The sequence below is a fragment of the Choristoneura fumiferana genome, chromosome Z (genome assembly GCF_025370935.1).
Source record: "Choristoneura fumiferana chromosome Z, NRCan_CFum_1, whole genome shotgun sequence".
Lineage (NCBI taxonomy): Eukaryota > Metazoa > Arthropoda > Insecta > Lepidoptera > Tortricidae > Choristoneura > Choristoneura fumiferana.
The window spans coordinates 22,517,490-22,543,046 of NC_133472.1; the positions used below are offsets into that span (position 1 = coordinate 22,517,490).

Sequence of the window (25,557 nt, forward strand, 5' to 3'; positions counted from 1 at the left end):
GTCTTCACAATTCCCAATAATTATTTTTTAACTTGAAATATTATGGTAAAAGATGAGTGGTTTTAAATAGTTTGCCGGGTAGAATAATAGATTAATTAAAATAGTAAAATGAAATAAACTACCTATTTAACGAAACGCTAGCACTAGTAAATTTTTGCCAGATACTTTTAACTGCGATGTGATCAATTCTATGGCGGCAACGTGAACCTTTTCACGTCGTTATCCATCCCTTGAAGCTAAACAGAAAAATGCCCAACTATTGTATTTTTTCGAATGCCATTACGAAACAAGCACTACGTTGTCTGTAACTGCTCAGTTAGCATACAAATGTTTGTCTTACCCACGATCAAATGGTCTATCCTCATACAAGGACCTAGCATATCTGGAAGGACTTAAATAATCTCAATATGGTTTTCCGTCGATTCAGCGCTGCGTCGACATGTTGATAGACTTAAACAGGGTCCTTGGTAGGATTTGTACCTCGCAACAACCACCAAATGTCAGGGCCAAAATACATAAAGTAATTTGCATGTATAAGTTTATCTGGTTAGAAGTGTATTGCCACGTGTGTGTTTATAACGCAACAGTAGCGCAGCATTATTATGCCAAAATGATACTAAAAATTGAAATTATACTAAAATTTTAAATTTATAGTGTGAAGTTGTGCGGGCAAAACTGCCAAACATTCATTTACAAAAGAGACAATATTCATTTCATCGGTCAATTTTACGTACTTATGAAATATTATTCATGGAAAGTCGACCAAAAACGCTTTAATGTCCACGCAATAAGAGTGAAAAAAAGACGTCTGCCCGTCGGTAAAGGTCGTTTCGCGTCGGCTGAGCCGATCGACGTCTTTTTCGCTCTTATTGCTTGGACATAAAGAGTTCTTTGAACGGCTCAAGCCGATTTTGCCGTCGATAGGTTTGGGGAGACCTTTAGGTATCAATACAAATACATATAATATATATAATATATATATAATTATTTCAAAGGTCGCGGGTGAGCAAAGTAATTGTTTCAGTTCAATACCATTATAATCAATAAACATCTGAGCATGCAACTCTGACGACATTGTATTTTTAATGTATAAATTGATTATACAAGCTATTTTGCCACTTCTAGTATATTTTAGGTATATTGTTGTGGCTTGCTACCCAATAGCCTGCCCTGCTATTCTTTTCTGCGACACTGTAATGCCTCGAGGGCTAACGATGAATAAATTTTCCATTTTCCAGTTTTCCTCGTTTCCTTTTTTTTTGTTTAGTAGTTGTTCAGTGGTTTAGCTATTTTGAACTTCTCTTTTTTGGCTTTAAAATAAAAAAGTTAGTAACAAAAAACCAGGCGCTACGAGAGATGGACCGTACTGCAAGTGTGATTTACATATTGACTTAATCCTTAATACAATCTTTTATTTCATTTCGCTTCGTAGTTACTTCATCATTTTTATCTTGAATGCCGCCAGAAATGTTTATGATTTTTGAATGTACGTGTGTGTATTATATTAAGAGTACCCGCATTAAAAAGGAGAAAACGAATAAATAAGAGGAATGAAATAAAAACATACATATATAAAAACAGTCCCAATGAAACCAATTTCGAATGGTATTTTCATGCGTGTTTGACATTAATTTACTGACCGACTTCAAAAAAGGAGGAGGTTATGGTTTCGTTTGATCTTTTATGTTTATTATCTTAGAACTCCGTTATTTATAAACTGGTTTAAATAATTATTTTAATTTTGGAAATCGAATACTTTCAATAGGTATAGGTTAGGTTAGGTTGGCCAAGTATCAGCCAGGCTCTGATGAACGAGTGTATCCAGGAGATTAAGTTTACTACAAACTACAACAAACAATTTGGCGATAAATATAGAGCAAATAGTAGCTCTGAGTCTTATAAAAGCTTTATAAGGTCTACAGTCTTAGTTTTTGGTGACACTATGGAGCTAACTGAATACATTAGTCAACTGACGATAGCAAAGTGATTTAATAGTAATTAGAAAAATATAATAGCTCAAAGCTGTAAAGTGGTGCTATAAGTTATCACGTTATAGATTGTAGTTGCAGCTATAGGGTTATTTTATCACTGAGTGCTTTTTTGGAGTGTCTACTAACGCATCTTAACGCTTTCGCTCTGTAAGAGTGTTATGTTAACCTTCTAGTGCTAAATGGCGCCTATATTGTTAAATAAGCCCTAGGAAAATCCTAAAGCTACATAAAGGTTATAATGGCAATTCTAATAACTCTCAATGAGAGAGTGATATAATGGAGTTAGTGTACCCCGTTGAAACATTGTGTAGCTGTTTTAGCGTTTATGGTGCTATAAAAGAAATTGAAAGTACAGCTCTTTAAGAGCTTCAAGTTCTTTAAGAACGTTTGTGTAAACGTTACTTACACTTTAAGCCCGTTTAAGATGTTTCATATGTAAAAGGCCCTATTATATGACCAAAAGCTGTTTAACATGATAACTTAAAGCTAAAAGTTGGAAATTAGGGTTTGATACATCTTTTTTAACTCATACAGAACTTAACTCCACTGACAGGTGTTAATAATCATATAAAGTGTTTAAAATCGCTGCTATATCCGTATTATCGATGCAATAGAGATATCGGAATGATTAAGAGTTAGAGATAATAACGCCATTTTTGTTTACAAATAATAACCTTTAAATTCCAGACACATCATGGAAATTAAGTTCAATTTACTGTAATACAGTCTTCAAAAATATAAGATCTAGTGAATTTAGTACTCCCATTTGAAAACCTAACCCGTTAAATTAATAATTCGAAAAAAAAATGACCGTAGTATTTTTACTGTCTAAAATTTTAATCAAAACGTATAAATTTCTAAGGCGCTTGAAAATTGAGATGTAAAATATCATATATAATAACAGAAAACTTACAACCGCAATAGTTTTACACGTATCTACATAAAAATGATTGATATTAAAATGACGCATTTACCGTTTTTAATGTCTTTCCCGTCGCCATTACAATATTATAGCACACAGCACTCGTGTTTTGTTATTAATGACACATGTTTATTTCCAGATACAAATATTTCTATAAATTGCATACAAAAGAGTACACTATCATGCAAAGAGTGTGTTTCTACCACTGTAGCTTTTTTGTAACGCTTTAAGTGATATAATACCCATTTGCTCGTTTTCCAGCCAGTCAAATAAAAATAAAAAAAATAAAAACATTTACCTTTCGCACAAGTTACGGCTACTGTGGCTCTTTATTATCTCCTTTGCTAATATGTGTCGCTGCTGTGGTACTTTATACCACTTGTTTACTACTAGTGGAGTTAATTCGAGCTACTAAAGAACCTCTAAGTGATAACGTCTGTGCCTGCTAAACTGATAAACGGTGGTTATAGAACTTATTTTATCGCTAAATTGTTAGTTAGGAGACAGTAGACACCAATAGTGATTTGCAGAGATCGGATTTGAAGTAGCGATTACAAGTTTAATATGGATAAAACAAGGAAATATTTAATTTTCATATCAACTGTACAAAGGTTTTATGATGATACAATAATGATAATGGATAATCAAATATTTTTCTAGGTTCCATTTTTAAATTTGTTATTATTTAAAATCCAAGTATAATCTGAAAATGAATGTTCAACATCAGCAGATGTTACAGGAGCATATTTAAAGAAATTAAAATAATTTAATGATTGAGTGTTAATACTGGGACTACTAGACATGTTCACTGCCATCCCTTCAAAGAGCTTTACTATATTTGAGAGATTATTAAAACCAGGATTTTTTTTCAGAACCTCATCAAATTTGGTTTGTACCTACTTGGTAAGCTGGTAATCCATTTAACTGGGAAATGTAGTGTTTTAGGTCCAGGATTGAATTAACTGCGTCTACAACTGTAAACTGATCTGTCATTCTTTGTTCAAGATTTTTACTAACCGACGAGATTCTCGAATCATTCCCATGAATTTCCGCTAGTTTCGTTCGTATGATACGATTTGTGAAACATAGTTTGAAAATCGCTATAGATGCTGCGTCATTACAATTAGAGCATTGTACAAGAAAATATCTTTAAGTGATTTAGGATAGACTAGTTGCTGGTTTAGGGTTGTCCCAAATAATAAAGTGTCTCGGAACTTGACTTCATTTACTATTTACCGTACCTACATGTTAGTTTACGGTGGAAGGCGAGGACCACTGAAGCTACAGGCCGTATGTTTATATAGCGCGTGTTAGCCATATCGCAAGCTAAGTAAACCTGTGTCGTTACAGTAATGTTCATAAAAATCATTAGTATTGGATTTAAGAATATACGTTAATACTAAAAATTCCCGCGCAAGAATAGGTTTTTACAAACGAGCAAAAAGTTTGGCACTATCATACTCACCTTTTCGGAAAATCTTACTCAAATAAATGGTTAAACTATAAAGTCATGTCTTTGTAAAATGCAATTTCAACCTCCAAAGCTCGGTTTGAAAGTTGATTCAGGGAAATTCGAAACAATCTCAAAAAGCTGAAACTTTTAACGAGTTGCAAATACAATTTTGCTATTGCACCCCGCGGGCGGTTAATTCTTAATACTCCACGCTCGAAACACAGCATTATGTAATCTGTTTGTAAGTAGTATAAAGTCAAAGAAAGAGTACGTTACTGACCATCGAAGATGGAACTGACGGTAACTGTTTTATGTAATATTTATTAGATTTATCTCGCGGGAACTATGCAATTTTCCGTAATAAAAACTATCCTATGTCCTTTCCCGGGACTCAAACTATCTGTATACTGAATTTAATCTAAATCGCTTCAGAGGTTTAGATGTGATGAACTAACAAATTATAAACAAACAAACAAACTTACAAACCTTCGCATTTATTATATTTGTGGGATTACTTTGTACTGTGTTCCTATCTAGAATGGTCATGTTAATAAAAAAACATTATGCAGATATATGAGTTCCTACCTCAATTATCAGCGTACACGTTAAGTATGCCTATCCAATTTATTAAAAGTGTAAACAAACCGATTTTATCAAAATTATTGTATAAACATCCACTGGATCGAATCAATAACACATTTATCTTTAATTCGTGTCTTTTAAATAGATGTCTAATCACTTTTTTTACCAAAATTCACTTGATTTCAATATTACCAGCGGGAGACCCACTTGCTCGTTTGCCATCCAGTCGAATAAATAAAAATAAAAAAATTTATTTGAAAAATCTTCGTCAAAATCTGACATTATTTCTTGATTGAAACATGTGTATAATTTGTAGTAGCATAGACTAGCGTAGAGATGGTGGAAAATTTGACATTTTAAAAATCGATTAATGCGTGGATTCATCCGCGATTTTTATTTACTTTCCTTAAAATTAAAAAATAGTTACTGCTTTTATAATTGAATAAACAGTCTTTGGAATTAAATCAAGTATTGTAAATAATAAAATATCTAGACAAAAATACGTTGACCTATTAAATTAATAAATAATCGATTTATTGAACAGATTAATTATTTTGCAATGGGTTCTAGATTTTCACATCACTAAATGTCTATGGTCGGGTTAATGGCGTCTTTGTTTACGCTTGTCATAAATTGGATCGGAATACAATATACGTAACGCGTTATCCCCCCATGTCGGTACTTGCTCTTGAAGTTATTTTACGAAATAGTTAATTGTTTAGCTTATTACTTTAATCGAACAAAATTATACGAACCAAATAAGTCCTATCGACACGCCTGCACCTATTTTGGTACCAAATTTTTAATTCAACTAAATAATATTTTTTGCCATTCACAGTAAACTGGATCGATATACGTCATTAAGCTCACAAGGCTCATAAATGTGTATCTAAGATTAAACGATCGTCTGCGTGAGAGTCGAGTTTAATGTCAAACCAAACTGTACTTGCTCGGCTTATAATAATTAATATGTTAAATATCTCATAAGTACCTTCTATTTTGCTGCCTACTATATTAATTATTTTCCCAATCATCTTCTGACAAGACATTATTGCTAAAAGTATATACACTCCTAATTATGTAGGGAACTGGTGAAATAGTAGGTCAATCAGACCCCTTTTAGGTCGAGGTTATTTCATCTGACCCTTCTTGGGACAGTTCATCCCGAATCTAAATGACCGTAGCAACGAGAAAAAGAATACAAAGACGTCTATCCACCATTTGCTCAGCAAACGAAGCAATTTACGAGACCGAATCGTAGAAGCGCTTTTTTAATTTAAAATTACGGAGATGATTTGTTCCCTTTATGTTATAACGTCTTTTTTTAAGTTAAAGTAAGTTAATTAAGGGTAAGTTATGCCGTCTTTTTTTTGTATGGTTTTCTTTTTTATTCTGGAACCTATCGTGTGTGGTATCTGATGAAAAGGCTTACTAAGCCAATTCTTAAAATATATCACATCATTATATTTCAGTAACTTGTTTTAAAGTAAAAAAAAAAACATTTTCAAAACATCCAAGTTTGGGCTCCTTGTAAAATATACCTAAAATGATTTGTAATAGCTTCATATTCAACCTCAAGAAAGCAATTTTGAAAATATTTACATTTAGGGGCTGTTTCACCATCCATTGATTAGTGTTAACTGGCGGTAAGGTGTGATGCCGTCTCTATTTGTGTTGTTCGAATAGACAGAGACGGCATTACATTTAACCGTCGGTTAACGCTAATCAATGGATGGTGAAGCAGCCCCTAAGAGTAAATAGCAGCCTAAGGTATAAAATATGCCTAGACTTGGTATATTTTAGGTATATTTGACAAATAATGATTCAACCGTATCATATGTGAAGAAGCCTAAACTTGGTATGTTTTGAAAATGATTTATATTTTAATTTAAATCAAGTGACTGAAATATAATAATGTGATTTATTTTTAGAATTGGCTGAGTAAGCCCTTTCATTAGATACCACACACATGATAGGTTTAAGAACAAAAAAAATATCTACTCCTGTCTACTATCTACTCTTCTCCTTTTTTTTTTTTTTTTCGTGCTACTGGTCAGATTGCTTCTTATGGCCTAAAGATTAATCGTTCCGATTTTCATGCTTTTAACACCATTTGCAGCTTTTTACTGAATTTCGGGGTGTAAAGCTAGCACTTTTAGTTTTTATTCAAAACGTCGCACTTGCTGACGAGACAGCTGTCACACAACGCTTCTGTCTCATATCAAATTATTGTGCGCATTACATTGCTACTCGAAAAAACTAAAAAAATAATTATGGTCTGGTAGTTAATTTCAAATTATCAACTTGTTTTAATATCGGTTCACAATACTAAATCTACGTATGGTTACAGTTTGAGGCAATATCAACAATACACATAAAACTTAATAATTGACTGCTAGTAAAGTAAATGCGCTGTTTTTTTTTTAAATGTGTTTTCAAATCATTTCTGTTCATGACTTTCTGTAAATATTATTATGTTAAGAAATTTAATCAAATTCAATTTTTTTTTCTAAAAGGAAATTTTATTTATAATAGGTAAATAAGTATTTGTCTACCACTTAATCCGAGTGATTTTTGTAATTTTCCAAGTAGTAAAACATAATATTTATACTTAGTACTACTTTTCCAAGTAGTGCTAAGTATAAATATATACAGCTATTTAATTACAAATTTTGATTATTTATTTTGATTTGATATTTTTTGTCAATTGTGTAGTTCCAGAGTTATTATAGATTTACCTCTTTATTGTGTAATAGCCTAGCACGTACATAAAGTTATTTAACGTGTCATTTGATATTTGCTTCAGATGCAGAGCTACCAATCACAAGATGAAGAAAGTCCCTGTTGAGAAAAAAAATGGAGAGAAAAAATTTACTTGACACACTTTTAATAAAATTAGTATTAATGACAATTCATCGAATAAGATCCAGAGTGACGTGAGCCTTTTTCAACGAACCTACAAAACAAGGATGTTTAAAACTAATAATCGTTGTCATTTAACAAAAAAATCGGAACTTACAAACATTTATTGCCTCGCAATTGTTTTTTGTCTTTCACTAAATTCTGTAAATTCTAATACCACATTCATGAATCGTCACTTGAATGACAAGAGCAGTGTGAGCAAAGAATTTAACTTCAGTGGTGGTACACATCAAAATGATGCACCAAACGAAGGCTCTAAAGAACACGAAAGTAAATCTAATAAAGATGATATTCATTATACTAAAGTCAATTTTGAACACAACCCATATTACGATAGTGATAAATATGTGCACATAAAAAAAAAGTTTTACAATAATGAACCCAGTGCTTACAGCAACTACGAAGACTACAAAAAGTATTATCTGAATCCTTCTAACCCGTTACCTAATTCAAATGTCAAATTTAAGATAAGCAGTAGAATAGTACAGACTAAGTATGGAAAACTACAGGGCATCATTTTGGCTATGGATGAACATAAGTACTTAAGACCGCTTGAAGTATTTTTAGGCGTTCCCTACGCCACGCCCCCGGTTGGCTCAAATAGGTAAAATATGTTTGTATGAAATGTACCCAACCAAGCTAGTGGGGAAAACACCACTACTTGTAATATATTTAATGTACCTAATAAGTTTGTTATCCGTAGGTTCAGTCCAACAAGAGCACCGTCTCCTTGGGATGGGGTGAGAGTCTCTGACAGGCCAGGTCCAGCGTGCCCTCAAAAGCTTCCAGATCTCAACGATGAAAGGACCATATTAGAGACTATGCCTAAAGGCAGACTAGAGTACTTAAAAAGACTGATGCCTTATCTTAAAAATCAGAGTGAAGATTGTCTGTATTTAAATATATTTGCCCCCTTGCAAAGTACGTAAATTATACAGGGTGTAATGTTAAGTGTAGCCACACGATTATTCCGTTCCGAAAACTTCAAAATTAGTAAAATCACTTTAATTACTTTTTTAAAATTTTTGTAGCAATACTAAAAATATTAGGTTTAAACACTCCCATTTAGTACGACGATCCTTGAGGCTGTTTGCCTATTGTAAGAAATTTAAAACAGTTTAAGATTCATTATTTACCCTTTTTATACAAATAAACTATAATATTAAAATTATCTTTTATTAAATAATATAAGTACATGCGTTTTTTGTTTACAGCAGTTGCTCAAAGTGACGCCCTTGTGCGATACATTGACGATAACGGGCCCTCTTCAATGTTTCTAAATGAACTTTTCTTAAAATTTTAAAATGATAATTTACTGATATGGATAAGGGGATAAGCCTTTCAACTAACGAGGCGTGCTAAATGTATGATAGGGTTTGAAGTTAATAATTGGGTTAATTCTGTTTTTTTTTTAATTATTGATGTCATTTTTCTCATTGGATAACGTACTTTCGATATCAGTTTACACTTTTCTGATATCTGCTATATTTACGGAATAATTGCCTGGCTACAATTAACGATTATATCCTGTATGTAAGTGTAGTGCATTTACAAAATAGTAAATTTGTTCGTAATTTCGTACAAATTAAAAACTTCCTAGACGGTAAAAATACTTTGTCTCAGTTTCATTATTACTAATATGAATTTTAATTTTAATTAATTCTTGTTTTAGTGGATGAAGTTAAAGTGGCAATTCCCGTATTAGTATACATTCATGGGGAGAGTTTTTCGTGGAGCTCAGGAAATCCATATGACGGTGCAGTACTCTCTAGCTATACAGATTTAATCGTTGTCACGCTTAACTTTCGTCTCGGAATATTAGGTAAGTGGATTTAGATTATTAAAGATAAATAAAGCAAAAGTGAATATTTCACAAACAAATTACTGTATCGAAAAATAGTCATAGCAAACCCCTTATGGTTTTAAGACCTATACAACGATACCCCACACTATAGGGTTGGATGAGAAAAAAAAATCACCCCCTCTTTACGTCCATGGGAGGTACCCTAAACATTTTTTATTTTTATTTTTTACTGTACCATTTTGTCGGCATAGTTAACATATATATCCGTGCAAAATTACAGCTTTTATAGCATTGATAGTCCCTGAGCAAAGCCGCGGACGGACGGACAGACAGACAGACAGACATGGCGAAACTATAAGGATTCCGTTTTTGCCATTTTGGCTCCGGAACCCTAAAAATTATGAATAGTGAAATTATACAAATTGACTTTTCATTATAGTAAAAGTTGTTAGACAAAGTGAAATTAGGCAAAAAAAAATTAAAAACGTCAAGGGAATACCGTTTTAAACAAATATCAATGTATAGCCCAACAAGTTCGTGAGCGACCGTCCCTAAAAAGACGCGATGGCGGGGGGCGAGGTAGCATGTCATGTCGGCGCGTGATTATACACGGAGATAAGTTTGCTGAAAATGTATGTAAACATAAGTAGTAACTATTAATGAGACCTAGATGTACGAGCAAGAAATAAGTGCTTAATTTAAAGTTTCTTTATCAAGAGAAGGAACATCGACATCTACGAGTATGTACTTACCTTACGGCACTAGACTGGCTGTTTGAAACAAAACGCGCGGCGCATCAATCATCAATATTACTTTGACACAACCGCTGTCACGGACGTCAACAGACTTTAGTGAACTGTTCACAAAACCGCGCTGTAAACTGTTTTAGTGCGCCGTTTTGATGTAAGAAACATGCAGTCTAGTACATATGTCAATGAGAAGGAATGGCGCTCTATGAAGCTTCCGTGAAATTGTCTACATCAGTCGGTTATTTTTCGGGATGACGATTTTTTCGTGGCGATTTAAAAGATACGCTGTTGCCAAGTATTTCCATCAATTTAGGCTCTTTAACATTTTTTTTAATAGTGGTCTGCAACAAACCAGTCGCTTCAAAGACGAATTTTTCCAAATTAATGTCATTGACACATTTGGATGAAGAACTGACATTTCTGCACAGTTAAAAATATTTGTACACTTTATACACACTGAAAGAAACTGTTTGCAAAATTTTAAATATTTCCCCTTCGCCACCTTGTTGGACCCAAGCTACACTACCAATAAAATATGGCGGTCTTGGCATCCGTACCACAAGTGATTTGGCCATATGTTTGCGGCTTGGATTAAAAGCTTGTGAACCTCACACTTGCTGCCGGTGTGGTAATATAGTTGATGGTTTAGGCCGGCACGGCTTACATTGTCAACTGAGTGCTGGTCGTGTATATAGACATGCGTCGCTTAACGACCTTATCCGCTGGGCACTCAGCACTATTGCCATACCGGCGACTCTCGAGCCCTCAGGCATGTCTGCTTCTGACGGAAAGAGGCCCAAAGGGTGTACATTGGTGCCTTGGAGCTTAGGCAAGCCTTTGGTGTGGGACGTTACGTGCTCAGACAAGCTGGCTCCGTCCTACGTCAGAGGTTCTGCCAATAAGCCAGGGACTGCTGCCGACCACGCCCAGACAACCAAGTGCCGCAAATACGCGTTCTTAACAAATGATTACATATTTGCGGCACTTGCGTTAGAAACTTTAGGACCGTGGTCATCCGACACCAAAAAATTTGTTCGCGAGGTGTCGGATAAATTAGTTGGCATCTCTGGCGACCCCAGGGCCGGGTCTTTTTTCGCCCAGAGGCTGAGCTTAGCCGTGCAGCGAGGGAATGCCGCAAGCATACTAGGCACGATGTCCCGGGTAGGAGAGATACAGGGCTTAGATATTTTTTAATCTATGTAATTGTTATCGTTTCTTTTTATACTATGTTATGTTTGTTGAAATAAAGATTCTTTATACACAACCTCCTTTGTCTGTCGAATCATCTCTGGATTATAATCTCATGTGCATCGAACGTTTTGCGACATAGCCTCTGTAAACCGTGTAGCCGCTTCAACTGCGCGACTGGGACTAAACGCAACCGCCGTGGTGTATTGCACTCGGTTTTACTCCCCGCTACCCCTTCAGTCCCCGCTGACGTTTGTAATATCTCGTTCCCGCCACCGCATTTCAATTCTACGGTCGCGCACGAAGTTGTCGGACTATAATACCACTTATTTACAATATAGTAGTTAAATCCTACCCTTCTCGAGACGAAATTGTCGTATAATACTAAAATTGTTTCAGAAAATTGGATATTTATTCAGCAACAATAGAAACCTCTTCCACAAAATTTTGATTATAACATTATTTTTCAGGGTTTCTTAATGCAAATCCTATACCTCACCTAAAAGCTCGGGTGGCTAACTATGGTTTAATGGATCAAATAGCTGCACTGCATTGGGTTCAACAGAACATTGCGCTTTTTGGAGGTGATCCAACGAACATAACGCTAATGGGTCATGGCTCCGGAGCCGCGTGTATTAATTTTCTCATGATATCACCAACGGTAATGCCAGGTTAGTAGAATAATATATGTATATACTAGCTTTTGCCCGCGGCGTCGCCCGCGTAGAATTCGGTTAAAGTAAAGTTATAGAAGGTACTAAATCAGAGTGTTGTCTTAGTGATTTGTTGAAACCAGATCAAACCCTACCTCAGAAAGCTACATCAAAAATACTCATCTCATTATTGGCACTTTAGGTTTCCCATCTTAGGCCTCTAGGTTGGCAACGCATCTGTAATCCCCCTGGTGTTGCAGGTGTTTATGGGCGGTGGTGATCTCTTATCATCAGGAGACCCACTTGTTCGTTTTCCATCCAGTTGAATAAAAAAAAAACAGTTCAAAAATGTAAATCGGAAAATTGGTTTTTGACATATTTTTTTAACTGAAATACCTCTTTATGATGTTCCTTTCTACTTTTAGGTTTGTTTCACAGAGCATTGCTTTTATCTGGTTCTGCGCTAAGTTCATGGGCTATTGTTGATGACCCTGTGTACTATACATTGAAATTGGCCAAACACTTAAACTGCGCTATTCCAGAAGACATGGATAAAGATCATGAAATAATAGTTGACTGCCTACGAGAAGCTAGTACAGAACAATTGCTGTCAATAGACATATCTCCTCCAAATTTTATGACAGCATTTGGGCCATCAGTTGACGGAGTTGTTATTAAAACTGACTTTGCCAAAGACTTTTTAACCATGTATCCGACTGGTGACTTTCCTAGCTTTGGACCCTTGAATAATGTGAATCAAAACTACAATATGCATATTAAAAGAAGTGATAGCGGACGAAGACGTTTTCAAAACAAATATGATTTAATGTTCGGAGTAGTGACCAGTGAAGCTTTATGGAAGTTTTCCGCCCATGATGTCCAAAACGGAATTGATCCTGATAAACGAGACCGCATGTTGAGGCAAGCATGTTATGAGATGACATCAGTGCAGTTAGATTATGTATCTCTAATACATTGATGGCAAAACTGTTTTTTTTTTTCAGGACCTACGTGAGAAATTCGTACATTTATCACTTGAGTGAAATATTCTACACAATTGTTAATGAATATACAGACTGGGAGAAAACGGTAGAGGTTTGTTTACTTATTACGACAAAAAGTAAATTTAATTCATATTTATTACTAGCTGTTTCCCGCGACGCCGATTGCGTAAAAGTATGAAAGATAGTTTACATCCTATTCTCAGACCTACCAAATATACACAAAAAAAACATAAAAAGTTGTGTTGTTTGTGGCCAAATTCCTCCGAAACGGCTGTGCCACGAGAATTTGATATATTAAAATAAAAAGAAGATTGCAATAATATAATTTTTGTACTTTCAAAAATCGCGTGATAAATAAATATTCATAATACATTTTGTATTTCAGAATCTTATAAATACCAGAGATGCAATGGTAGCTGCGTTTTCAGACGCTCAATACGTAGCACCATTAGTTCAAAGTGGAGATTTGCTCAGTGGGGGGCCGAAACCAGCTTCGACTGATGAAGATGGTCCACGTAGACCAATAAAGACATACTTTTATGTCTTTGATTATCAAACCAAGGATGGTTTTTATCCTGCGGTACGATTTCATTTAGCTTAAGATTTTTTAAACTTTTAACAGATATAATAAAAAAACTGTTCTCCCGACACAACAAAAAAGTAAAAATGCATACCTACACAAATAGCATAAAAGATTCTAAAATACCACTAATTAAAAGTTGCTAAAGTTGCTTTGAACACTCGCTTAATATTTGAATTATTTCCCTTATAATAGTTGGCCTACTATTTTGTTAATTACACTACTGTCCAAGCAAGATAGTATATGTTTTTTTTGAACGCAGAAAACGGGTGTGGTCCATGGTGAAGAACTACCCTATATATTTGGAGCTCCGGTCGTAGACGGGTTCGGCCACTTCCCACAAAATTACACGAAGTCGGAGATAGCATTATCAGAATCTATGATGCTTTTTGTATCTAACTTTGTAAGAACAGGGTAAGTTATTGCAATATATCTTTTAAAACTCATGTTTCGAAAATTTAATTTTGGATACTTAATTATTATTATGTTTAGGTACCTAAGTAAGTATCTTTGACTCGTGTCGTGATTGTATAGTTGACTAAAAAAGTGCTTTACTAGTCTTAGCAATTTTGTTATTTCAATTAGAAAAGTAGAACTTGATTTCACAAGACATACAAGTAATTAACCTAACTCTAAAATTGAAATTTTTAATAAAAATTTTGTCAACCCAACCACGGGAAGTGGGCAAAATTTGACCTAAACACACGTAGCAAGTAACACACAACGTACAAATTACCTACAAATTAAGAAAAGGGGTTGTGTATAACAATTTATGTCAGAAGTAAGATTGAGCAAGAAATAACACAGGAATCAACATGCAGTCAAATCAAACACTTATTTCTGTAGGAAAAAGTTAACCATCCTGTCCCATTTGCACTAAAAATAAAACTGGTGCAGATAGGTACTTGAACAAATTACATTTTTGCTATTATACGTTCATCCAAGTGAGATTATTTAACTACGAATAAATATTAAATAAGGAAGTTGAATTTAGAACAAATCCCACATAAAAAAGTGGCCCTAATTCAAACCAAAACGGCGTATGTTCAGATTACGAATGTTTTCCGAGGGTGCAACTTGCTTGGTGATAGGTTTAAATTCAGAAAGATAGCAGGGATTGGTTCGCATGCGTGTTATGGCAACAGAGGCACAGCGGGCATTGTGGACGGCATTATGCAATAAACGGACGGAACCATTTTTTTTTTAAGTTTATATATATCACAACAAGACAAGCCGGCATAATGATTCACAATGAAAACTTACGCGAAGATTTGACGTGTGTACACTTGTAAGGAAAATGTCAGACTAATGACGCGCTGGACACAATTTTAAAGCACCGGTTACTTGGACAAGACTTTTATTGAGTAACTAGCCTGTTGCCAACGACTCCGTCTGCGTATAATTCGTTTATCACTATCCCGCGGGAACTATGCAATTTTTCAAGACAAAAACTATCCCATGTCCTTTCCCGGAACTCAAACTATCTGTATTCCGAATTCCATCTAAATCGAATCAGTGGTTTAGGCGTGATGAGGCAACGAACAAACAAACAGACTTTCAAACTTTTGCATTTAAAGTATTAGAAGGAATTTTATATTATATTTCCCGACTAACCATTATTTATTCGTAGCTATTAAGATATACTCAGCGGCACAAAATTTGGCCCACTCTACATAAAAAAATACCTATTACTGGATACATTTGAGGGTCAGATTTTTTGCCGCTCAGTATATATTTTGCCTATTATTGCGTAAGTAGAGGTGGGTACAGTACTGTTTGAATCACATCAGCCTGGTTTTATTTATTTGCAATAAAACATGTTGTTATAAAATATTTCTTGCAACGTGTATTAGGCAAAAAAAACATAATGATTATCTATGTTATTATGTATATATTTCAAAGTTTGTACCTATTTGTTCAAATTGTATGACTACCATCCTCAAACACACAAATTACGTTTTTTTTATCATGAGAGGGAGGCAAACGAGCAAGTGGGTAAAGAATCTTAATCTCTTTCCGCTTAACATGTAGATACCTATCCCTTTTATAAGGGTTCCGTACTATACCGCTATACCGCTACACCACCGCTGGACAACGATACAGACACGAATTTCTCCTATGCGCCTTATATCTCAGCTTGTGTTGTTTCTTACTTAGCCACTTAAGCAGCGACACTAGCGACATCTATGCCGTAGCCCTCATCGAGAAACTTTTCGGCACTCCATGGGAACACCGCTCACCCGGACAAGAGATATCGTTATTAAGCAATAAAATTAAGATTGGTTTTTTGGAATCTTGTTGTATTTTTTATTTCAATTCTAAATTTTAGTTACTTTACGGTCATCCCGTAAAACCTATATCGAAAATACAAACTGAAATATAGATGCACAGAAAAACCAGAACAATAAGAAGGAATCGAACCCAGGTTCTCGGCATTCCGTGCCTTGTGCTATTCCGCTACACCACCGCTGGACAATGATACCGACACGAATTTCTCCTATGCGCCTTATATATCTCAGCTTGTGTTGTTTCTTATTTAACCATTTAAGCAGCGACACTAGCGACATCTATGCCGTAGCCCTCATCGAGAAACTTTTCGGCACTCCATTGGAACTAACCGCTCACCCGGACAAGAGATATCGTTATTAAAAAGTTTCTCGATGAGGGCTACGGCATAGATGTCGCTAGTGTCGCTGCTTAAGTGGCTAAATAAGAAACAACACAAGCTGAGATATGAGGTGCATAGGAGAAATTCGTGTCTGTATCGTTGTCCAGCGGTGGTGTAACGGTATTGCACACGGCACGGAATGCCGAGGACCTGGGTTCGATTCCCAGCGCTGGTCTTATTTTTCTGGTTTTTCTGTGCATCTATATTTCAGTTTGTATTTTCGATATAGGTTTTACGGGATGACCGTAAAAGTAACAAAAATTTGAAATTGAAATAAAAAATACAAAAAGATTCCAAAAAACCAATCTTATACTTAACGGTTAAGTTTTCTAGAGAACTATTAGTAGTTTAAGAGTAAATAGCAGCCTAAGGTATAAAATATACCTAAACTTGGAATATATCGTAAAAAATACGAAATCCTTGGAAAAATATTACTTAATTTTTTCGTAATGGCTACGGAACCCTATTTCGGGCGTGTCCGACACGCTCTAGGCCGGTTTTTTTTAATTTAAATTATTTAACGTGTCTGATTGCGGTAGTTAATGTTTATAGTATAATCATTTGAAAATAAGAATGATATACGTTGTTACCACTTACTCAAAAAATGGAATTATTTAATATCAACGGTTAACCAAAGCGTATCAGTATATAGTCGCTGTAGTGTAGGTACTCGAGCTCAATTTTAATTGACTTTTTGACGCAAGTCTGTTTATCTTGTTATAGGAATCCAAATGACAACATCAGGCAGGAGGTTTTGTTGCCTGCGTCGAGGGAGCGTAATAAATTCCGGGGCATAAATTGGGAAGAGTACGACTCCACGCACCAAAAGTACTTAGAAATAGGTCAGTGATACGCGTAGTGATATACGGCCGATGAGGGGAGTAGATCTGTAGCGAGTCTTGATGAGTCCTTCTTTCAGCTAACTTTGAAAAGAAAAGGCCCATCGATCTATTTGTAGCTTAATTTATTACTCTCAAACTTTGTTTATATCGTATTTTGATACAGTGTACATATGGTTTTACCTAGATTCATATTACAACTAAGATATACTATTTATTTACTTGGTAGTTATCTAATAATACCTACTACTTGTTTTCTTTGTGTAAACATAAATAACATCGCCCTGTTTATCCTTTACTTTACGTATCAACGTGTACTAAGTATGTCAATAACGCAATATTTAAGAATATTTAAAGTGAAATAAAAATAAACTCAAATTAAATGTATGTTTATTGTCCAGGTATCAAACCGCGCTTGAAGAATCACTTCCGGGCGCATCAACTTTCCGTGTGGCTAAGACTCGTACCCGAACTACATAGAGCCGGAATGGAGGACATTGCAGCCAGACATAACCTTTTCAAAAACCACAATGAACGAGAACTATATGAGGGCATCGTCAGGCCAGATCCGTTAGCGAGAAATGTCAACGACAAAGATCAGTTAAAGCGCGTTAATGGGTCTGTGTATGCGGACGCAGCTTTAACTACAGTCGATACTAATTTAGCGACGTGCGTTACGCTATTACCGAATGGCCGGGACGTGCAAACGTTGAATACCACTGAAAACACTCTGGCTAATTTAGAGGCAGCAGGTTACGCTGCCTATTCAACGGCGTTAAGCGTTACCATCGCTATAGGTTGCTCGCTATTGATTCTAAATGTCCTGATATTCGCTGGGGTATACTATCAGAGGGACAAATCGAGGTCGCGAAGCAAGCAACAGCGATTTAATGAGAAACACTTTGAGACTATATCAGGAAAGCATTCTCATTACCACATGGACCCAACACATACGCCTAGCTTAGTCGTGGATGTGGAAAGACATAATCGGAAGAAACATCAAATGGGAAGTGATCCCCACATAGCCAACTTGAACTTCAAAGGTCCATTGGATGTCCCGAAGTCACCACCAAGCCCTTCTCTTAGCATTGACAACATGATGCTACCCAGCAAATTGGTCAGTAGAAACAGTAGTTTTAGAATTCCTAACGTGAGTTATCCACAAATGGGTGGATACGGTACGATGCCGAAGAATTTGAACCAGTTTAATAACTCGCCGCCCTTACAGGAGTTGAGGCAGCAGAAATTCCTGCCACCAAACGGTTCGGCGTCGCAGGGCTCCCCTTTGGGGCGGGAGGACGTTGTGCGAGGGGGCCCTCACGCCACTCTGAGACGTGGGAAGGGTCCCTCCCATGCCTCTAGTCTCCCACAAGCAGCTATTGACGAAATGAGAGTGTGACAGTTAATTCCATTTGACTCTACTTTAAGAGATCCCTGAATATTTTTAAAAGTGTCACTTAAATGTAATATTATAAGGTGTGTACATACGTATGGCGTCATTTCATTCCTTTACAAAACAATGTTCATGTTTTTCTCAGTAATTTGAGTATCATAAATATGTAATAAAATTTGAGTTATGTATTATTTCTCAACCCCCTTAATTTTTTCGCCTTTCTTTCAGTATACTAAAAATACCGGACAATTGCAAGTCATACTCGCACACAGATTGTTTCGAAATTAATTATAATCGAGCCAGCAATAATAGTTTTGATTTGGTATCCTAACTGATAACTGATAAGTATTCCTATTATCCTTTTGACAAATGGAACTCTAAAAAACAATAAAGAGTGATATTTTCGATGAGGTGTCAATCTTTACAATCGTTCCATTAAGGTGGACCGGAACGGAACTGTACAGATTCGGTTAATCACATTATCACATTAGAAGGGGAGCTGGGTGAAATCTGAATTCCAAATACCTTATGTTATTGGTTGATTCTGTACCCACGTCTCTTTTCCGTTCGATTCCGTCTCATTAAAAGCGGAGCCCTAAAAATATCTATTTTGGGTGCAACAAAGTTCACATAATTATGTCATCCATATTTATGTCATCTTGAGTGAATAACGCAATAAAATGTCTATTTTAGAAATGAATAAATATGGGGATAGTTTTTGATCGTAAGCGTAAAATAAACCACATATTTTCTGTTAATAGAGCGAGTGAGTTTTTTTTTAAATAATAATAATTGGATAACCCCTTGTCGAACCACGCATATTGAGGGATTGCGAAAGTAAAATTCCCTGACATTTAAACAAGAAAATATCAGAAAAAACGTAAAAAATAGTAAAATGTTAAAAATACAGTTTATGGCAATGCCTCTGTAATTCTATGATCACCATTCGATGTTCCACGATCGATAGATCGTGATTCTTAAGATATTAATTAATCCTAGAATCCTTCGCTTGCTCGGGTTTCAATATAAGTACTCGTGCCAAACAGTTACTTTCTAGCCTTGCATAACAAATAACTATTGTTTGGGAATATGGCAGAGCGGAATTTTGTTTTGAATTAAATTGTGAGAGAGTTTGAACGTAGTGCATGAGGCGAGTGTGTAATTTATAATCGAAATGGTGCTTTTGCCTTGTATTTTTTTAAAACCATCGATCTTAAATGACTTTTCACCGACGTATTCGACTTAAGGTCGGATTACGCAATATTCATAAGTGTCTATAAATATTTTTCACCTATGATGAATTCTGTGACGTTTCGAGTTTGACAGTTTTAGAGATGTACTATTTATCGAGTGAACTATCGATTTTTCTAAAAGTTATTAGTGCCTATTTTTTGGAGATGTTGCATTGTATTTAAAAATATAATATATTCCAGTTTTCCGGTCACGGCTTCATTCGAGTGGAACGTGTAAAGTCTGGTTACAGCTCAGAATTTTTTACAGATTGAGTTAATTTTAATAATGTGGGTATCTCACGCCTCTCATAGTACCCATAAATATGGTTAGCATCAGTATTAAAACTGTCGACATTGGTGGTTGGTTTCCTCGTACACAAGGCAGACGCACTCGTACTGACAGTGATACTGACATAGACTTGGCCACAAGATGGGTGAGGCCACGTTCCAAATAGCCGCATTTACAAAATCTTGCAAGTTTTGTTTAAAAATTTAAAATATTTTAGTGTTCACTGCTATCGAATAATGAACCGCGGCAATTGCCGATAATGTTGTGTCGCGTCACTACTTTGTTCATTCATCATTCGTAAGCATGGGTCGTTACGTGATTTGAGCGAAACAAACGAAACTGGTGACAAGAATCACGGCACTGGTTACTAAAACCAGTGATTTTAGTAACCAGTTTCTTTTATTGTACGTACGCGGTGCGGTGGCGCGTTTTGTGACTGTCACTGTAACTGAGTATTTAACGTAATTAGTTATAAGCTATTGAGCTATGACGTTATTTATCAGAAGCGTGATTTTTGGCTGTAGTCATATTTATTCATTAATATAGTAGGATTGTTCCTTCAATCTAATTTATACCTTACTGCAATACAAATTCACGTAAGGCGCCAACCAAACTCTTACAGCGGTAAGGGTAAGTGGCTATAATTTTTACTCCATTCCATGCTATGCGTTCCGTTCGTTACGTCTATAACGTTGAAACGAAAATCGCATCACCACAAACAAAGTAGCTCGTTATAAAAATAACCACTTGTCGCTTGAGTGAAACGTGAAACTATGCCATTCGTTTCGTTCCGTTCGTGACGTCTATGACGTTGAAACGAAACTCGCATCACCACAAAAGAAGCTCGTTACAAAAATCACCACTTTGTCGCTTGACGTGAAACCAGTGGTTCGGTGACTCGTCACGTCACTGGTAACTGTAACCGGTGACGTTAAATAATGTGCACCTATATCATTCAGTCATTTAAAAAAATAAATATGTTTCTATCGTATTCGATGGAGCCTATTTAATGAACACTGATATTACTATATATTTTTAAAAAGTACAGTTTCATATTTTTTTGATTATTTTGCTTCAAAATGTAAATCATTTTAAAAAATATTTTGCGAACATAGTATGCGTAATTGGGATGTCCCAATTTTTGACAACATATAATAAATCTAAAACCATTTGGAGAAATAGGCTTTGTGAAGCCTTTTCAGAAATCAGATTCCAAAAAGGTGATAAACTGAATTAAATAAACAAAATTTAAGTAATGACCCTCATTTGACCCCTGCAGTGTCTCGTCACAAAGGCAGTTATAAAGCAGGTCTACACTCGTAAGCAAATAGACAATTTGAAATGTTCCTGTCCTGCTTATAATAGCAAAGAGTGACAAAGATAGAACTTTAATCACATGATGCGCATCCGGCCTTAAACAGTTGTCCTTTATCGTAAAGTCCGAAATTTATATGAGTATTTCCAATGTATTTTTACAAATTTAATTATTAAATTACTACGTTACAAGTAAATACAAAAGAATTCAAATATCAGATTTCAATAAAAAAAATATCTATTTACTATCACACCATTAAATAAACAGGAATAATCGAAGCTAAAAGAAGAGAGATAAATAAAACTATTTGTCACGGTTCATTTAGCAGCCGTGCTTGAATTATTGTCAAATTGTAATGCCACAGATTATGTTATGTACGACCTGAATTTTTCTAGGCAATGGAACGTGGCTGTCTCATTGTGACGTCATCCAGCGTATTTCGTAAAAAAAATATAAAAAATTAAATACTCATCCAAATTTAAAATCAATGAAAAAGGTATCTTAAAATATCCTATTCCTTCCAAAAATAAAATGAAAATGAATTTTTTTGGTGCATCCCAATTCGGAAAATTTTCAAGTGTCACAGAACTCATCATTGGTGAAAAAATTTACTGTATTTTTTCACCAATGATGACATTGACGCTAAAATCTCAACGTTAAAGACGTGCACGGTTTGCTCTTGTCCCAACAAAAAGCGAGCGTCTGTGAGAGCGGATGCAAGAAACTCTACACGTAAGAGAGCTACGGCTTTAATCTTAAGCTTCACCCTTACAAAATTCAACTCGAGCAAGATTTGAAAGAGTCTGACTGTGATTTAAAGTCTAATTTTGCAAAGGTAATAATAGACAATTTCTGTAACTTCAATAACGCCATCTTCGCAAATGACGCTCTTTTCCACCTGAATGGATTTGTTAATCGTCAAAACTATCGATACTAGGGTCCAGAAAATCCACGATTGAAACATCAAAAGCCCTTAAACTCGCCAAAAGTGACCGCTTGGGCTGGAATTACGAAGTGGGGAATCATTGGGCCGTATTTCTTTGAAGATCGAAGAGGTCCGTGACCGTTAAGATTTCCTAGCTCCGAAACTTTACGAATCTTATGGATACAACAATAACACGTAGTTTCAGCAAGACGGGGCCACCTGTCATAAATAAAAATCCTGAAAATATTCACAGTTTCAGAAATATTCAGTTACGAAATGAATCAAGTTGCCAAACGTTTGTTGCGAAACATTAGTGAACCATACAAGTAATTTAAACCTTGCAAGTTCTACGAGAAATGTTTGCTCAAAAATTGATATCGAGACGAGGTGATATTGCTTGGCCTCCAAGGAGCCCTGACTTAACTCCAGCAGACTTTTTTTTATGGTGTTACTTGAAGAGTAAATGTACATGTGATCGTCAAGAAATCCAAACAATACTTGTATCTTCGCAAATTTTAAAAACTTTTTCAAAATTTACAAACAAGGCTGGAAGAGTGCCGCGACCGCAACGGGCGACATATAGAGGATTTAATTTTTAAAACGTAAAATTTATTTAATTAACTCAAATTCAAAATATATTGTATATTTCAAAATCCGAATAATTATTGACTGTTTTAATGTTTTAAATTGCATTTTGCAATGCCGTGGCCCGTGTACCTACAAAAAAAATCGAATATGACAAAATTGCTTGTTCAATTCAATTACCTATTACTTACAATAAACAGCGACGGTGACCTAGGAGGGATTTTTTATTTATAGGTTAAGCTAGTTTATATATTTTATGTACATAGTCATATTTTTTAATGTTTAATGCATTGTGTTTTATTGTATATTGTTACAAATAAATAAAAATGTCATTACATATATATAATAATGAAGAAATGAAATTGACTCTCGTTATAAATACATACCTGCTTGGCTATCTCTATGCTCGATTTTAGGCAGGCTAATCAGAAAACAGCGATCATCACAATAGTTTAAAGGTTTTTGTTTTCATAATGAATTTTCGGTTACATATTTGAATATCAAAAATTAAAATACCTACGGTTAAAATGTCGATGTTCAAAATATCGAAAATTAAATTATCGATTGTATCACAATATTGAAAGTTGATATACCTATGGTCAAAACGTCTAAGATTGAAATGTCGATTGATAAAAATATCGAATGGGTAAAATCAAAACACGAAAAAAGGATCGCAGAAAGTAAATGTATGTTACTCCAAATTTAATGCGAGCGAAGCCGCGGGCAAAAGCTAGTATATTATATAATTTATTATTCGTGGACATTTTATTGACAAATAAATGTAGAGGAGTAGAAAAATAATATTATGTTATGAGATGTCATGCATATTATGACACTAAACGACGGTTAAGAATTAATAACACCTAACTATCATGCTTAAAGATGGTAGATAGACGGTACTGGTTCTTAACCGTCGAAAAATTAATAGCATCAGTGGTTATCCTTTTTTACCGAACTGTAAATTTAGACACGTTACTACAAAATTGTTATATTGTTAACCTAAAAAAGCTTTTATTTAAAGCGAGTCCGATTAAAAAAAAATATGTTGCGATGTACCTACACGCTTAATTTTGGAAAAAAAATCCTTGGCGTGTTTATACAGTCAAAAAACAAGAATTATTATTATGCATCCTAAAATTTCAAATGTAAAAAAGCGGCAAGCTATTCAATATAAAAATATGTTTAGTATTTATTTTAAGTGGTTATACAAAAAATATGATAAATGGGTCACAGGTATCAAGGTACTTATGGAAATTTATGCACCCAACAACTAAACCTCTGGACGACCTTTCTTCTAAATTTTGTACGACAACGATTATGAATTTATTTGGGCTTGGGTAAAAGGGTAATACACACTGGTAATACAGTAATACAGTCAAAAAATAAGAATTATTATTATGCATCCTAAAATTTCAAATGCATAAAAGCGGCAAGCTATTTAATATAAAAATATGTTTAGTATTTATTTTAAGTGGTTATACAAAAAATATGATAACTGGGTCACAGAAATCAAGGTACTTATGGAAATTTATGCACCCAACAACTAACCACTGGACGACCTTTCTTCTAAATTTTGTACGACAACGATTACGAATTTATTTGGGCTTGGGTAAAAGGGTAGCGAAAAGGGCACCGGGAGTGAACAAGTAACCAATAGTGTAAGAGCGAGGCGGACTAAGTGTCATCAATAATAAAGACCAATAAAATGTGGTACATTTTTAAATACTTAATGGGGTAGAGTTTTTCACACGTTAAGTTCTTTTATAATCTATTGGTGAAATATTCATTTATCTTTTACGTGTCTCGAATAAAGAACTTTTTATAAAAAAAACCATCGAAGTAACTGAAACCGACTCGATCTAGGAAAATGTTTTAGTGCGCACCAAATGAGTGGAATCAGCCTTCGAGCAACTTTAGCTGAAAAGTCATTCCAAGACAAGATATAGACCGTATTCTGTTTCAAATTTAACTAGATAATCAATTTTCAATTCAATTCAATTCAATTTTAGGTTTCTAATAATTCAGTTGCCTGTAAAATTTTGCAATTGGTCTAGATGGACGAGGTACTTACAACGTATCAGTTTAATATTAGTTATTTCCTTTTTTTTAATTTATTTTCTCAAATAAACAGAATACATTTTTATAGTTATTTATGATACAAGTGCGGAAAGTAGGCAATTCCCAACGAGTGGCGGAGAACTTGAAACACGAGCGAAGCTTGTGTTTTGAGCCGGCACGAGATGGGAATTTCCTACTTTCGACACGTATATCCATACAACGTTTTACAATGCATTAAGCGAGGAAAAAAATCGAGGCAGTGACTACATCATTTATTTGCCATACTCCTTTTACTACAGTAGCAGGCAGTAGATATACATACCGACATGCACGCCGAACCAAAATCGTTAACGTATACACTTTATTAAACCAACTTTCATAACAATCATTGACTCAGAAGATTAG

General features: G+C 35.0%; 1 protein-coding gene across 3 annotated transcripts in view; it reads left to right on the forward strand.

The window, feature by feature from the left end:
* LOC141431682 (neuroligin-4, Y-linked-like) overlaps window positions 1-18,928 on the forward strand; it is a 40,862-nt gene extending 21,934 nt beyond the window's left edge. For 2 of the 3 annotated variants that reach the window (XM_074092869.1, XM_074092863.1), the window contains exons 2-11: window positions 7,755-8,474; window positions 8,574-8,791; window positions 9,543-9,692; window positions 12,082-12,282; window positions 12,690-13,185; window positions 13,269-13,359; window positions 13,654-13,848; window positions 14,111-14,262; window positions 17,240-17,358; window positions 17,757-18,928. In XM_074092869.1, the coding sequence (XP_073948970.1) occupies window positions 7,918-8,474; window positions 8,574-8,791; window positions 9,543-9,692; window positions 12,082-12,282; window positions 12,690-13,185; window positions 13,269-13,359; window positions 13,654-13,848; window positions 14,111-14,262; window positions 17,240-17,358; window positions 17,757-18,754 (3,177 nt within the window). In that variant the 5' untranslated portion in view covers window positions 7,755-7,917 and the 3' untranslated portion in view covers window positions 18,755-18,928. The remainder of the gene's footprint in view (window positions 1-7,754; window positions 8,475-8,573; window positions 8,792-9,542; window positions 9,693-12,081; window positions 12,283-12,689; window positions 13,186-13,268; window positions 13,360-13,653; window positions 13,849-14,110; window positions 14,263-17,239; window positions 17,359-17,756) is intronic. The other variant, XM_074092876.1, reaches the window with a different exon arrangement.
* The last annotated feature ends 6,629 nt before the right edge of the window (window positions 18,929-25,557 follow it).